The following is a 16,561-nucleotide window of genomic DNA, read 5'->3' on the forward strand; positions in this document are numbered from 1 at the left end:
GTAGGACATTTCCATTAAAATGAAAAGGAACATAGAGGATGAAGGCCCGGGGAGATGGTCGAAAATCCTTTTACATGGGAGTGGGGAGAACTATAGGAGGCTCAATCCGTCGTGATTCATAAATGTTAGTATCGTTCCAAACAAATGTGCATCAATTGGTCAAAAGAAAACTACAAAATTGACATTTTTTATTAATTTTAAGGAATTCTTGAGTTTTGCCTAATAGATTTTCATTTTAGATCAATTTTTGATTTATTTTTATATTTATCAAAGTTTTACGAGAATTTAAAATTTTAATTAATTCATGTAACCATTTTTAATAAAATATATTTAATAATTTTAAAATTTAAATATTAAAAAGCACATGGAAAAAAACCATAGTAACAATTTGTTATCTGTTAGAAAAGTTGGATCGGGTGGAGGGCTACTATTGGTGGGGAGCAACAAATAGCAATGGTCGCTGATGCAAAATATAAAAATCTGATAATATAAAGAGCATCTTCTCGATGTTTTTGTCTCTCCATATCTCGCCATCACAGCCACCATCACCACCACCGGCCGTGGCCACAGGAACGTGCTCTTGAAGGTGGGGTCTCTCTCTCGCCTCTATCGGCATGTATGTATTTATATATTTATTTATATTTTATACGCGCTTTTTTCTTTTTATTTTCCTTTGATAAAAACGAAAGCAAATCTCACAGCACGTTTATGGCATAAAAATGGCGGTGGGTCCGTCTTGTTTTAGCTTATCTCTAGCTAGAAACTAAAAGCCAACTGAGATTTTTACAGTTTGGTTTGCTTCGATTTTTTGCTTAGTTTGGTAGAGCTGGTTTTTCATTGTTTTCATTTCTTTTTGGGGTTTTCTTTACCTTACCTCTCAAATAAACAGAATGGGTTGTTTTTTGCTGCCTTGGTTTAGCTTACGAAATGTTGAATTACTAGGGAATTTTTGCTTATAGTGAAAATTTCATTTATTTATCATCTGGGGTCTTTTTTGATTGATAAATTTCGTTAACGAAGGCTGATGAATACAGTTAATTTTGATTTGGCTTTATCAGAGTGCTTGTGAGAATTCACTGTGTGGTTTTGTTTTGAATGTCACATTTAATAATACCCTTTGCTAAAGAGATTTTTGAAATTAGGGTTATAACTAGCTTGCATGCAGGTCAATCGCTTCAAATTAGCTTTTTTTTTTTTTTTGTGATTACTTTGAATTTCTTATAGGGTTTAGTTCAGCAAAAGTGGAGTTTTACTTGAATGAACTTATCTGCCCAGTATATGACTTCAAGATTGATGACTTGCATATAACAACTCTGCTTTCTAAATGATGTTTTCTAATTGTTTCAATCTTTCCGCACAAAGGTCTTATAATATATGTTAGTTGATGGATTTCTTATTTGTTAGGCTTGGTATTCTTTGTTGTTCCTTTTTGTAATTTTATTTGGTTAAAAGATAAAGAATCATTTGTACTGATATTAGGCTTCTTATATAGATGGACAAGTTGATTATTTTTTGCTTGTCAAGAATTATGATGTCAAGTTTCAGTTTTGACAGTTTGTAGGCACCGGTACTAGTCATTTAGTGTCAAACAAATTTTACAGTTGCACGATTTTTGTTACGAGCAATTGCTTGTCCTTGATGACTGCTAGCAAGGAATGAAGCTTGTTTTATTGCACATAATCTGCACTGCAAATCCATTTTTACGAGAAAAGGAGAATAGAAAAAGATTTCAAATTTCATTATTCTACCATGTTCTAACTTTCACTTCTGGAGCTAAACTGGAGCTGTTGGATTACCAGCAATTTAGCATAATAATTCTGGTTGCAAGGTGGAGAAAGTAATCTTTTGGTTGTTGCTACTAATTTTGAAAGAGTTTGGATAGGGAGAGAAATAGTTCAGCAAATAGCAAATAATAAATGGAGCGTCAAGGAATTGGATCATTGATTTTCAGTTATCTATTCTTTTATTCTAATACCACAAACAGGGATTAGTAGAATCCTTTTTCGAATAATTGTGTTTCTTTAAGCATTATTTCTTCCGCTTTTCTTGATATTTTTGTTTTGGTGGTCCAGTGCCCCTTTTGTGACAGCTGGGTGTTGGGACATGCACCTTTTTTCCTTTCGTTGCATGAGAATTAATTACTTATTAGGAAGACGTAGGCTGATTGGTAGTCGTGCCTCTCCACAAAGGAGGTTCCAAGTGATCATTGGCAGTCTTGCATATGATTATCTTGGCAACTCTCTTATGTCAGAAGTGCTCCGCTATCAGTCTTTTCTTTTCAAATAAAAATGAAAGGAAGATATTATTTGACTGTGAAATAAGGTGATATTTTTTACTATGCAATCTTAAACTTTGATTTCTGATGAATAAGAGTCAGTCAGAAAGGCGACTCAATTTGTTGAAACACCAAATCATGTGATTTGAGATATAGTATGGAGCAAAGGAAGTGAAAAATGCTTGCTCGTTGTCAGCCAATAAATAACATATTTAAATTTACTATGTTCTCATGGGTTGAGAATCTTCTGTTTTGTTTCTAATTGAGGTCTTGGCTATTTGAATCAATATAGTTAACATCACTTAGTGTGATCAATGGGCCATTTTACAATTTTATGAACCATTGTCAAATATGAGTTGATGCTTTTCATTATCTATTCTTTATTGAAATTGACTTTAATTTCCTGTACTTAACTATTGCATCTATTTATTCTTTGGTTTAATTTTCCTGCAGGTCATTCCTATGCACATCATGATATAGTGCGAGAATATAATGGCTTCTACAGGACCAAGGTCTAAGCTTGAGCATTAGACAAGAGCTAGGCATCAAAAGGTAATAGCATCTAAGGTTTTATAGCACTCTTTTCTGGTCTGTTATATTGTTATTATTGTTGTTAGTGTCATCATGCATTATGCACACACATGCACATGCTTAACTGTAAAGAAGTTTAAAGATGAAATATTTGTGGAGGCTCAGGTATTTTAAGAGTGAATTTATATTAAGTATGTTCTTAACTTTCATTGACTTTTGTTGCGTCTTAGTCTCAAGAGGATAAGTTGTTGTTCCAATTGAGAAAATATTATATTAAAGCATTGATAATTGATAACTAATTAGATGTGTTTTTCTTAGCAGCTTCTTGTAGTTATCTTGTGGTATCTAGAAATAAAATATTTTATCTAGTAACTACACGTCTAAAACCCTGATAAGTTAAACAATACACATCTGCTTGTTATTATGTTTACCCCAAAGGGTTAAGTTCTGAAGCTTGTTTCCTTTTTCTTCTTGAAGTTCTGAAGTTAGTTTCAATTAACAGGATGCCATGTCTGTTGCAAGAAACATAATCAAGAATCCAAAACTTGTTCCTGGTGGCGGTGCGACAGAGTTTAACAGTTTCTGCCACTTTGAAGCCGAAGAGTTCATCTGTTGAAGGCATAGAAAAGGTGTTTGATGCATTAATGCTTAACTTTGATGAGTCTAGAGCTATATGATTATGAATGCTGACCTTTCTTGATATTGAATTCGTTTGGTTATTTTTTTTCTTCATTCATTTCAAAATAATCAGTTATTTACAGGAATGCCATTTTCGTTCTGACTAAATTTACTGCAAAGAGCGAAGCTAAATTCAGATTTTCAAACCCCTTGCTGACTGTAGCCATCTCACTCTGACTCTCTTTCTCTCAGCTCCCCAGTAAAGGCATTTTTCCTTTATTTTCCACCACTTTCTAGGCAGCTTTCCTGGAAAAAAAATCTGTATCAGGTAAAAAATATTCGCCTTCTGTTTCCACCTTATGCACATTTTTTTTTCATTAATATTCTTACTCCGAAATAAGAAAATAAGACTAAAAGGTCACGCCTTGTCGTTTAAACTATTTTTTTTTTTTAATTTGGAGATTTTACTTTCTTTTGTTTTCCAACGGTTCTGAGCAACCAAATAGGGTTTGTGAGAAAACGTAATTCAATTTTTTTTTTTGTTTTTAATTTTTTTCTTTGGTGTGTGTGGTTCTTAAGGTGAAGTAGTTTTAAGGTAAGAAGATATTGAATTTGATATTTCAAAAATTTTATCATTATTTGTTTTATATTTTTACTCTATATATGCTTTTTATCATAGAGCAGTTGAGGGCACAGAACAAAGCAAAAACAGTGCTGAGCTTCAAATCCTTTCTCCTTCCTTTGGAACTTGGAAGCAGCTATTTGAGAACCCTATCTTCCCTCAAAATGAACAAGAAGCAGCCGCTGCAAATCATTCATATTCCACCCAATCCACCCGTTCCACCCACCCTCCAACCCACCGGTCAGCTCATCCTTTCTCTTTTCTTTTCTTCTTTTCTGTAATTCTTTAACTGACATATACATTGTACAGTGAATGTTTATGCTTCCCTTATTGAACCAAGACATGCCAATACTCTTATAAGGTAAGGTTTACCCCTGTTTCTTCTTTATTATAGTTTATTCATACTATTAATTACTAACAAGTTTGGAATGGAATGATAGATGGCTTAATCAGATAGCTCCACTTCAAAATCTCCATCATTTAAAGCGGATTCACAAAAGGAATCTTGAAGGGGGTTAGTAATACTGTGCCTATTTTCTATTCTTGGACAATTCTTTCACTTTGCTTCAACAAACCTTCATTCCAATGTTCATAATAATTCCTATTCCCGAAAATCTTGCTGCATTCAATTATTGAAGGGGATCAAATTCTCTTTCAAGCATGTGGTTGTGATAATTGGTTTATGTGACAGGAAAACCAGAATTATCTGTTATATTATGTTTAGCTTCTGAAAGTGAAACACAATCCAACAGTATGCCACCAGATGTGCAAGAGATTGTGAATTCCTACAACTTGACTCCTTTTATTACAAAAGTGAGTCATCCTTTTTTTCTTCTTTGTCTTGTAACACTATTTTATCTAAGACCCATTTTTTTTCCTACCAGTGGGTCATCTAATACAAAAGGGGTGTGCATAACAATGAAAAATAACCTAGCCTAACTGCTCTTTCTTGATGCACAATGGAGGTGCCGAATATAAACTTTAGATTGGAAAAGTCTTTTATATTGCTTCTCTTTCCTATAGCTTTTCTTTTGCCATTTTGTGCTTTCTTTGCAATGGTTGATGTTTCAAAGCTTAGGAAATAGTTTGCCTCATTTTATATTTTGTTTCATTGTTTCTTTTGTGCATGTGTGTGCACCTCTATATGCACCTCTCTCTTTTTCTGCTGTCTTCTGTTGTTGTTACTATTATCATTGTCACATTTTGCATTTTTAAGTTATTCCTTGTGAATTTGCTGTCTATTTTCTATTTCTTTTGTTGAATATTTCATATGACTGAAATCTGTGGAGGTTGGAAGTTCTTTATTCAACAATTTGACCTTACCCTTGACATTTTCGGGTAATTATTTTTATTTGAAGTTTCCTTCACTGAAGTCATGGCTCTTTGGACCTCCCTTAAGTTCTTGTTATGATTTTTCTTTTGACATATTACCTAAATGACTTTTAGGTTAGCAAATATGCTGCATTATCAAAAGAGGAATGGCAAGAACAGTGCAAACTATGGCCAACCTCATATCATCCACCAACCTAGTAAGCCTTATATCATTGATCTACTTTTGGCTTTTTCCTTTTTAAATTAAAACCAGGTAGCCCATGTTGATAAAATCTATAAAACATCAATATGAAGCTGAAAAAGAGCATGCATCTATAGCCGTTGTTGAGAAAGGGTGTGAATGGGTGCTCAATGTTCACTTTATATATTTTAATGACCTATTCATATTCATTCCCCTTCCCTCCTTGCTCTCACTGTCATCTATTTTGGTGCAAATTTGAGGACTAGAGGAGTTTTTTTTTTTTTTTCGTTCAAGGTCTTTAAGTTAAATAAGTGTTTGTCTCTTGGAATCTGGCACAGTCTAAACAGATGCTTTAAAGTTTGGGCTAGCGACAAGTTAACTCCAGCAGTAGGGAGTAAAACAACTTCTTAAGTTTTAATCAGAAGCTCTAAAATGATGTTCAATCTTTTAAAAAAATTAGCAATTTTTACTTAGGGAACTCCCTTGAGATCTATATGTTGTGAACTGCAATAAATTTCATCCACATTAAGTACTTGAAATATGCTCTTACTTTGATAGTGTGAAAGCATAGCTTAAAAAGTATTTTTGTTGTATTTTCTTATGCCATTTATTTATTCAGGAAAATGCTTTGCATAGGATAGCAAATGTAATAGAATGGAGATTATGTATTTATTCAAACAAGGGGATATGATAGTGGGTTATAACCACATTTAAAGGCTGGCTTCGATTGCATGGGAAACATTTTGAGCAGCACATTGTCTAGTACATTTTGTTGGAGGGGGTTTCAGAGTAGGAAATTTTGTTTGGATTCTGAAATGTTTAAGTTGTGATTTTCTGTGGAGCTGAAATTATTTTCTCTCATTCAACTTATTTTTTATGCCTCTCACAAGCTGTAATCCTTTATGTTCTCAATACTATAATGTATTTCTTTATATGCTCTTTTTTGGGTTATCTGCAGCAATATTGATGGCATTACTGGGTTTAGTGAAGAGGATGCTAAATCAGTATTCAGCTTTATGAAGTCTACTGTAGAGTTGGCGAAATCTGGTGATCATTTGGTATTATTTTAATTGTTTTCTCATGCAATGGTTTTATTGTTTAAGGATATGTATCAGATAAGCTGCCACTTCATGAACTCCAGTCCATTTATAATAGCAGTGCCTATATGCTGTCTGAAGTAGCTTCTATAAATAATTCTGAATAGAAGGGTTGGTTCATAGTGATTTCTAGCAGGCTAACAGTATCAGGACCTATAATTGGTTCTCATAAGTCAGCTTAAAGAGAACGTAAGGTGCTTGATCTAGAACAGGTATACTCAAATCGAAAAACTCAAGCAATAATCTGAATTTAGCATTTAAATCCTCAAACATATCAATAATTCAATATCAAGTATCTGAAATCTCAATATCCCAATACTTCATTAATCCAAGCCTCTTAGAAACAGAAATAACCTGGACATTTATAAGTAAACCCTAAACCTAGTAAAACACAAAGTACCAAATAAAACACTAAATACTTGAAAAATAAGTAAAATACTAATTAATATAAATAATCTAAAATAACCTAAATATATGTAAGAATTAGCATCAGTCCCATAAAAAGTAAATTCCTAGATAATTTGTTCCCTCAATTACCATATTTCCATCCTTAACCAGTGCTAAGGCTCGAATGTAAGATCTGTACCCAAGCCCACCCTATAGTGACCAACCTAAGACTTGAGGCTTCACTTTATATAGTTGGTTAGTGGGGCTAGACTAATCTTTGTAATGCTTTGTGTTGCAGAAGGATCAAGGAAAGACAAGACCAAGTGTCAAAAACATACATAATTCTGGTCTCTATTCAGTCTTTGGCTGGTTCAGGACTTTATGGTGGCTACAATAATTATAGTAATTCTTAGATTTTTGTGTCTTTAAGTAGTATTTTGTTTTTTTTATTAATTTTGGTTAATTTTAGGAGATAAGGCCTTTTTAAGTTTGGTGGTGTTGCCACATTTCTTTTGGTGAACTTCTTTGTATGGATGTACTGTTCTGCTAAGGCCTAAGAGTTCACTAGTGAAGAGATTTGATGCATGCGATTATTAATGATGAATTGTCTTTAGCTTCTTATGAAATTACCTTAGGACAGGTTTATGAAAAGTGCTTTTAACTCCTGCTCTGTCACTTACATGAATTTATCATTTTTCAAATCTTAATATGGTAACATGGTTGATTGCATTCTTATCAATGTCATATCAATATTAAAACTGGCAGAAAATTGAGAGAACAAAGAAAACTAAAATAAGGAGAAGAAAAACTCAATAGTAACCTCAAACCTCTGATCTCATCTCTGCAATTCAAAATTGTCAATGATCGATAGTAACAGATGTTGCAAAATAATTTATGCATATGAGCTCTACCCTAATATAAACCTCATATAGTGGAACCTGAATAAATAAGGTCAAGCAATAAACAGTCCTATTTCCTAAATTTTCACCTAAGGTAAGTATGCCTCAAATCCTTTTCTGGTGGTATTCCATCCCTTAGTTTCTGTTGTTTGCGGATATTATGTTGTTCTCATCTAAAGCTGTGTTTCTTTGCAGGTCGTCAATGCTGCTATAATTGTTGATCCATTAGTTAGGCAGATAATTGCAAGTGCATGTGATGAAGTCTGTTCTTGGCATATGCAATCAAACAAAGCAAAGACTGAAGCCTGCTATTTCAAACAGTTGGAAGCATTCACTGCTCATGCCGATGCTAACAGGATAGCAAGAGATATAAGTTTACTTTCAAATGGATCGTCCAACAATCTCCAAAAATGTTGCACTGCTGTTTCTTGTTTAAACCCTTGGCTGTGGGCTCAGAAATTAATGCATAGAAGTCCTTCTTATTGGCACCCATTGCGACATGCTGCCATTGTTGCTATTGAAGCTTCTGCTGCCAGGGACAGACATTTGTTCCCTGGTTCTGGGCACAATGGAAACTCTTATGAAATTGATTGCATTCATTCTTCTTCCTCAGTTTCTCCGGCAAAGAGACAAAGGATCAACCTTGCAAATGTGAGTTGACATTCTTCTGCATATATTGAATTTTCACCGTTGTAGTCAATATAAACAGAGCTGAATGTGGTAGCATATCCTTCAATGTTGTTTTAGAATACTGCTGGAATCGTCTGCTTGCCTGTATGCAGAAAAAGGTTAATGTGTAATGATTTTTTAGGTTCGTTTTAGATTTAAAAGAATGTTGATTGACGCAGTTTGTTGCAATATGTTTGTCATTCGGGAAGAAAGATGCAATTGATATAGCTGTATGTGTGGGAAAACACTTATTTACAGCTGATTGTAATCTTATAATCTGTACATTTATATTTGTATCCCTAGAATTAAGGCCAAAAAATTAGAATGGACAATCCCTTAATTATAAGATCAGTTTTAGAAAGGTTTAGTTTCCTAGTTTACCCACTAGTTAGTTGTATATAAACCTAAAGTGTTTGTATAATTCTTTATTAGTAGTTTTTCAATATACATTTAGTTTTACTTTTAGTTTTCCATGGTTTTATTTCTTAGTTTTTTCACATGGTATCAGAGCTTTAGGCTCTTCTTGGGAAGAAAATTTTTTCAACCTTCATTGTTGAATTCTATTTTAGGCCTTCATAGCCAAATCTTGTTAAATCTTTTAGTCATATTTTTTCCTTCTTTGGCCTTCATTGCTTAAAATTGTCTCTAGTTAAACTTTTACTATCAAGACTCGTTTTAGTTTTGAGAAAGATAACTGTGCCAGAGATAACAGAATTTGCCACTACTACTCGATTTGAGAAAGTGACAACTGGTAAAACCATTGGAGTACTACAAAGTCTCAGGAACAAAGAGAGTTAGACACAGAAAGGATTGAGAAACTAAGAAGCCTATTGAAAACTCTCGAAAAGCCTACTGGGGTATATTCTTTGGGTAAGTTCTCTAATTCAGGTAAAGCTTCTGGTTCTCATGGATTAAATATCTTGGTTAAGCTTATTATGAGTTCTTGGGTCATTGACTCAGGAGCCACTGATCATATGACACATTCCTCACAGAAGTTTACTACATATTCCCTGTGTCCTAATAATAAGAAAATTGTTATTGCAGATGGTTCACCTACTACAGTGGTAGGATTAAGAGATGTTCAAATTAATCTATCGTTTGTTTTTAAAAATGTTCTTCATGTTCTTGGATTGTCTACTAATTTGATATTTATACAAAAACTTACTAGAGACAATGAATTGCAAAATGACATTTTATCCCTCTTATTATGAATTTCAGGACTAGAGTTAGGAGAAGAGAATTGGACTTGCTCAGGAAAAGGATGGATTATGCTATCTTGAGACATCAAACAACATAAGTAATATCAAAAATAGTTTACTTTTGTCATTTCTTTATGAAAAATCTCTCAATAAAGACAAAATTTGGCTTTATCATTTTCGTCTTGGACATCCTTCTTTGGAACTTGGAAAAATATGTTTCCTTCTTTGTTTAAAGGATTAAATGCCAAAAATTTTCATTGTGATGTTTTTGAACTTGTAAAGCATAGATGAGTGTCTTTTTCAGTTAGCAATAAAAGAAATTCTACTCTTTTTTACTTAATTCATAATGACATATAGGGTCCCTCCATAATTTTTAATATTTTTGGTGCAAGGTGGTTTATTTGTTTCATAAATGATTGTACTAGGGTGTCTTGGATATTTTTACTTAAATCTAAATCAGATGTGAATAGTATGTTTTTAAGCTTCCAAAACATGATCCAAAATTAATTTGAAGTGAAAATCAAGAGATTTAGGTTTGATAATGCAAGAGATTATTTCAACTAGAGTTTATCTACTTATTTCCAAAAAGAGGGGATTATCCATGAATCATCTTGTGTTAATACTCTACAACAGAATGGACTGGCAGAAAGGAAAAATAGTCATTTTCTAGTCACAACTCGAGCTTTACTTTTTTAAGCAAACGCACCCAAATCTTATTGGGGGGAAGTTGTTCTCACTACCACACACATTATAAATAGGTTATTTTCAAGGGTTTTGGGATTTAAAACTCCTATAGAATTACTTTCACAATTCTATCCCAGCTTTAATGCCACAAACAACCTCATACCTAGGATATTTGGTTGTACATCATTTGTTCATATTCACAGTCATAATAGGGGGAAGTTGGATCCTAGAGCAATTAAGTGCATTTTTGTAGGATATTCATCAACTCATAAGGGTATAAATGATATCATCCACCAACCAAAAATTCTGTGTCTGTAGATGTCACTTTTGAAGAAAGTAAGCCATTTGTTACTCAACCTTATCTTCAGGGGGAGACTTCATTCATAGAAGATAAGGATAAAGACTTCTTTTTGCTTGATTTGTCTTCCTTTTTAATGTTTTGACCCATTAATTCTTCTGAGTCCAAGTCAAACACTGAATTTGAGTTTGAACATTCCAAACACAGAACATGTGACAAAGGATAATGTTGTTCTTGATTCTATGAAGGAATTATAGTTGTACTCAAGAAGGAAAGTTTCAGATCCTGAACCAGAGCAAGTCCAAGAGCTTGATCTTAACTTTGAAAATGAGGTAACTATAGTTTTTGACACTATTTCTCATAATGAGCACGAATCTCCTAAAATTATAACTAGTGATTATGATCTGCCCACTAGGGAAGGAACTAGAGAATGTACTAAGCATCCACTATACTCAATCTCTAATTTTCTATCATTTGAAAAATTCTCAACATCCTACAAAAATTTTCTTTTGAGCCTAAACTTTATTTTTGTTCCAACTACATTATCCGCGGCATTATTCAATGAGAAATGGAGGCAAGCCATGAAAATAGAAATTGAGGTCTTAGAGAAAAATAAGACATAGGAACTGGTAAAGTTGCTTAAAGGAAAAAATCTAGTTGGGTATAAGTGGGTTTTCACTGTAAAATACAAGGTAGATGATACTATTGAAAGGTATAAAGCTAGGTTGGTGGCAAAGGGCTACACTCAAACTTATGGAGTGGATTATTAGGAAACTTTTGCTCCAGTTGCCAATATGAATATAATTAGGATTTTGTTATCATTAGCTGCAAATTACAATTGGCAGCTTCAACAATTTGATGTAAAAAATGCTTTTCTACATGGTGATTTGAAAGAAGAAATATATAGGAAGGTTCCACTTGGATTTAGAGGTCATCTAGAAGCAAACAAAGTATGCAAGCTGAAAAAGGCTCTATATGGCTTTAAACAGTTTCCTAGCGCTTGGTTCAAGAGATTTGCCAAAGTGATACTAGCAATGGGATATAAGTAGAGTCTAAGAAAATCACATATTGTTTATCAAACACTTTGATTCAGGAAAAGTCATAATTCTATTAGTGTATGTTGATGATATAATTGTAATTGGAGATGATGAAAAAGAGAATCTTTAACACAGTGTTTGGCTACAGAATTTGAGATGAAAGAGCTAGGGAGATTGAAGTACTTATTAGGAATTGAAGTAGTTCACTCACGGCATGGTATTTTCATCTCACAATAGAAATATGTGATGGATCTTTTGAAGGAAACCGGAAGCTTGCATGTAAACTTACAAATATCTCTATAGATCCTAATCATAAACTCGGAGAAGTTAATGAAGATGTTGCTATAGATAAAGAGATGTACTAGAGATTAGTTGGAAGACTCATTTATCTCTCGCATACTAGACCTAATATAGCATATTCTGTGAGTGTGATAAGTCAATTTATGCATAGTCCTAAAGAAGTGCACCTACAGGTTGTCTATCATGTATTGCACTATTTGAAGACCAATCCTAGGAGAGGTATATTATTCAAAAAAAATTTGGTACTGGTTTTAAAGGCATATATAGATGCTGATTATGTAGGATTAGTAACTAATAGAAGATCCACCTCAAGCTACTACACTTTCATAGGTGGTAATCTTGTGACTTGGAAGAGTGAAAAACAGAATTTTGTGGCAAGATCAAGTGCTGAAGCAAAGTTAAAAGCATTGGCTCAAGGAATTTGTGAACTACTATGGTTAAAGATTATCCTAGAAGACTTGAAGATCAAAGTAGGATGGACCAATGGGACTCTACTGTGATAACAAGTTTGCAATAAGCATTGCACACAATCCTGTGCAAGATGACAGAACAAAACACATTGAAGTAGACCATTATTTCATAAAAGAAAAACTAGACAGTGGGTTGATTTGTACGTCGTATGTATCACCCAAGGGTTAACTTGCATATGTGTTGACTAAAGGTCTTAGCAGTGCAACATTTCAAGAAACTATTTCTAAGCTGGGAATGGAAAACATCTATTCACTAACTTGAGGGGGAGTGTGGGAAAATACTTATTTATAGTTGGTTGTAATCTTGTAATTTGTATATTTATATTTGTATATCTAGAATTAAGTATTTGTATCCCTATAATTAAGGACAAAAAATTAGGACAGACAATCCCTTAATTATAGGATCAGTTTTAGGAAGATTTAGTTTTCTAGTTTATCCATTAGTTAGTTGTATATAAACCTAAGGCGTTTATATAATTTTTTTTTGAGCTGTTTTTCAATATACATTTAGTTTTACTCATAGTTTTTTACACAGTTTTATTTCTTAGTTTTTCCACAGAATGTTTAGTTGCAGTTTACTTTAAGCTATAACCAAAATTGTCCCAATTAAGTTTTTCTAAACTAATAACAATTTATTGATCATTAAAAGCAAAATTTGTCATACATGTGTGAAGGAGGTTAAGTTTGTCCATTTTTTGGAAGGTTTGTTTGTAATTAGTTTTTCACAAAAATACTATGTGAGATATAAATCTTTATAGAGCAAGACAAATCTAAAATCAACCTTAAGGACTGTAAAAATAGATCCAACATGATATACCCACTAATATGCATGTAAGCATAATATGAGATCATATCAAAAGTGTGCCAATTTTAGTAACAACTAAAGCAACAATCTGTATGTTGAACAAGTATGTGAAGTTCCATAGAGATTTGTTTGGTTGGAGTTACGTCAGTCATGTCTAATGCTACTATTTTAGGTCAAGAATGGTGGAGAACATGATGCTCATACTGAAGGTTCAAACTCCATAGTGAGGCCTTATTTGTGTACTGGGTATGACATCTATCTTGCCTGGGAGCCTTGTACAATGTAAGTTCGTTAAACAAAACTTAGCTCTCTTCCTGTTTGCATTTTATTTTAATTTTAGATGAATAAATTGAATATAGCTGATTTATTCTAATTTGAGATTAAGATTTAAGAATATTTGATTTCAAATGTCAAGTCTTGTCAATTTCTACCGATGGATGAGATGTTCTCGTGGTTGCTTGCTTGTTTCTGGTTAAAACTTAAAAGTGCAATGGTTTTGATCAAGGGTTTGCTTTGCCTTATATTATAGGCTGTTTTCTGATCAGGGGCATGCTTGTTCCTGAAGTACATGCCGTATTTTGTGTCTTCTGAATTTTAGCTATCTAGATATTTTTCATAAATATGTAACAAATACTCGTCTTTGGAAGTTGAAATAGCCATCAACTTTGTGCACCATACATGGTGAAGATGCTACACAATAGAAAAAGGAATTCTTCCACTCTAGCCTCATCAGTTATTTCTCCTGCTAAAATGGTCTTCTGCTTCATGGGTGCATTGCTAGCTAGAGTCATACAACTAGACTTTTAATTTGAGCTATAAATTTACAATTACAAATGGTTGTTTATTTGTGCAAGAGAAAAGCTTTTTGCCTACCATTTCTACTGGCTTCTTCCTTTTCGAGTGATGCTATTATCTGATATCTGAACATTTGGTTTTGTATTTAAGGTGTGCCATGGCTCTCGTCCATCAAAGAATTAGGCGCATATTTTATGCTTTCCCGAATACTGAAGCAGGTGCATTGGGAAGTGTTCATAGGTTACAGGGTGAGAAAAGCTTAAATCATCACTATGCGGTTTTCAGGGTCGTTTTGCCTGAAGAAGAAGAATTAAAGTAACTGATGGGAAACGAGTGATGTGCAACTGTGTAGTCGGGGATTAAGGTGGTTGGGGTGCAATGCAAAAGTAAAATTCACTGCACTTGCATGAACCTGAATTTCCTCTTGAAAAATTGGCTCTTCTGGTCTTTGCTGCTAATGCGTTCAGTAGCATTTTTTTTTTTTTTTTACAATTTTCCAGAAATTCATCTTTTATAATAATTACCTCCAAAGGTGAGTTGTTTGGAGATGGAGAAATTAAAAGAAAAAAAAAAAATGGAAGCGGGCCACATTGAGTGTGCTTCAACCAAAGATTTAATGTCTTGACCCACTAGACTTGATCAAGTTTAATGGACCTATTCCTAGTTTTTTTAGAAATAGCCATTTTATTTATTTGTTCATTATTTGTTATCTTTCATCGTGTCTTTTAATTGTAATTAAAAAAAGTTTGATTTAATAAATCAAATGAAAATTAACAAAAATAAATAAATAACAGTCATAATAAAAATGATTATGGAAAATTCCTAAATAATATAAAATTTAAGAAATTTTTAGTGACATTAAAATGAAAATTCGAGTGAGGAATAATAGTGGATTCAACCAAATTTTTGGGAAAATTATTCCAACACATGAGATTTAAAAATAAAAAAAGTAATAAGGAGAGATTTAGAAGATGTAGAAAAGGAAAACATTAAATAAAGCGAGGTGTGAAAAAATCAATAAAATAAAAGAACGATGTGTAAACGACAATGTTAAATAAAGTGAAGTATGAAAATAAATAAAATTTCATGAGAAAATAGACAAAGTTTCATTTGGATCCCTTGCCTTCCCTCCCGTTGTTTTAACCTGGCTTCCATCATCACATCTTGGAAGCAGAAGAAACCTAAACTTAGAGGAAATGGAAGCAAAGGAGGAGAAGGAGAAGGAGAAAGAAAGGAACAGTGGAAAGCGCAAAAGAAGGGGCTTTTCTCCTTCTCATTCCGATGGTAATACCGTCATCTTCCCTCTGTTACTGGCCGCTGCTCTCTCCCGCTTGAATACTCATACAACACTAGTCAAGAAATGCTTAACCAAATTCCTTTCCCAAGGACAACCAATTCCCACTCCCCTTCTCTCCCTTTGCCCACTCCTTCTCAACTCCCAATCCCCCCAAATCGCCATCCTCGCCGCCCGCATTCTTGTGGCGGCTTCTCTCATGTCCTTTCAAATGAATCAACAGGTCGTTTCAGACCCTCCAACGCTTAAGGCTTTGATATCTTTGAGGCCCCCTTCTCAAAAGAATGTGACCGTCTCCATAGCTGCCTGCGATGCCCTTCTGGATTTGTGCGCCACTTGTGTTGCCAGACACCGATTGCTCCATTTCTCTGCTTTGGAAACTCTCATGTCGTTCTTTTCTTTATAATTTTTCATTCCCATCAAGTAGTAATCTCATTTCATTTATTTGCTTTGCTTATATTACTCATACATATTATTTAGAGTGACTGCAACCTTACCAAGAGGAGTGGACAACTATAAAAATAAGCGGTTGTGGATGTGGGTGCCATAAAAATCTTTGAACCTCTACATTACACATACACGTTGATTAAAAGAACTGAATGCTGTTGACAATTGCCATTAAGGGTGCATATTTAGTTTTGTTTAGGGTCTTTATCTTGTCATTGTTGATCATAAGTATGAATGATTTGGTCGATAGGCAACCAAACTAAGAGACGTTAAACCACAATTATGTCTTTTCTCGCTTTCCATTGCCATTGAGCTTTAAGTCATATCATCAATTGTATTTGCATAGTTTATTCACCTAATAATTGGTAAACATATTTATTCCTTTAAAACTTCGTTCTGCTGTTGAATAATTACAATCAACCATTTAAATTGATAAACATGGACAATTCTTTTTGTTTTGGAATTATTCACTTTACATTTTTTTTGTAAAAGGGGCAAAAAGCATATAGTGGATACATGACATATATGCTCTGACTCATACAGCCACAAATATTATGTTGGTTATCTTACACTTAACTTGTAGTATAGACACATAATAATGAAAAAAAAAAAAAAAGAGAA

General features: G+C 33.5%; 1 protein-coding gene across 31 annotated transcripts; it reads left to right on the top strand.

Annotated features, from left to right (window-relative positions):
- Positions 1 to 430: 430 nt before the first annotated feature.
- On the top strand, positions 431 to 14,875 carry LOC111276767 (tRNA-specific adenosine deaminase TAD3-like). 31 transcript variants are annotated; one of them, XR_016343472.1, is made up of 16 exons: positions 431 to 586; positions 2,729 to 2,827; positions 3,309 to 3,435; positions 3,677 to 3,752; positions 4,109 to 4,286; positions 4,356 to 4,407; positions 4,487 to 4,560; positions 4,738 to 4,859; positions 5,493 to 5,575; positions 6,518 to 6,617; positions 8,138 to 8,593; positions 9,324 to 9,481; positions 9,830 to 9,908; positions 11,041 to 11,124; positions 13,577 to 13,686; positions 14,350 to 14,875. XR_016343472.1 is itself a non-coding variant. In XM_089763538.1 (13 exons), exons 5-13 carry the CDS (start codon positions 4,211 to 4,213, stop codon positions 14,516 to 14,518), a joined length of 1,242 nt encoding a protein of 413 aa, XP_089619664.1. In that variant the 5' UTR covers positions 432 to 586; positions 2,729 to 2,827; positions 3,284 to 3,435; positions 3,558 to 3,752; positions 4,109 to 4,210; the 3' UTR covers positions 14,519 to 14,875. The 31 variants fall into 31 exon arrangements, 22 of the variants coding, with proteins under 22 accessions (XP_089619670.1, XP_089619664.1, XP_089619658.1 ...); XR_016343475.1 differs by having other exon boundaries at positions 9,324 to 9,499; positions 14,350 to 14,376; XR_016343473.1 differs by lacking the exon at positions 11,041 to 11,124.
- Positions 14,876 to 16,561: the final 1,686 nt, after the last annotated feature.

Source organism: Durio zibethinus, chromosome 7 (genome assembly GCF_047325235.1).
Source record: "Durio zibethinus cultivar Kanyao isolate XHJ-2024 chromosome 7, ASM4732523v1, whole genome shotgun sequence".
Classification (NCBI taxonomy): Eukaryota; Viridiplantae; Streptophyta; class Magnoliopsida; order Malvales; family Malvaceae; genus Durio; species Durio zibethinus.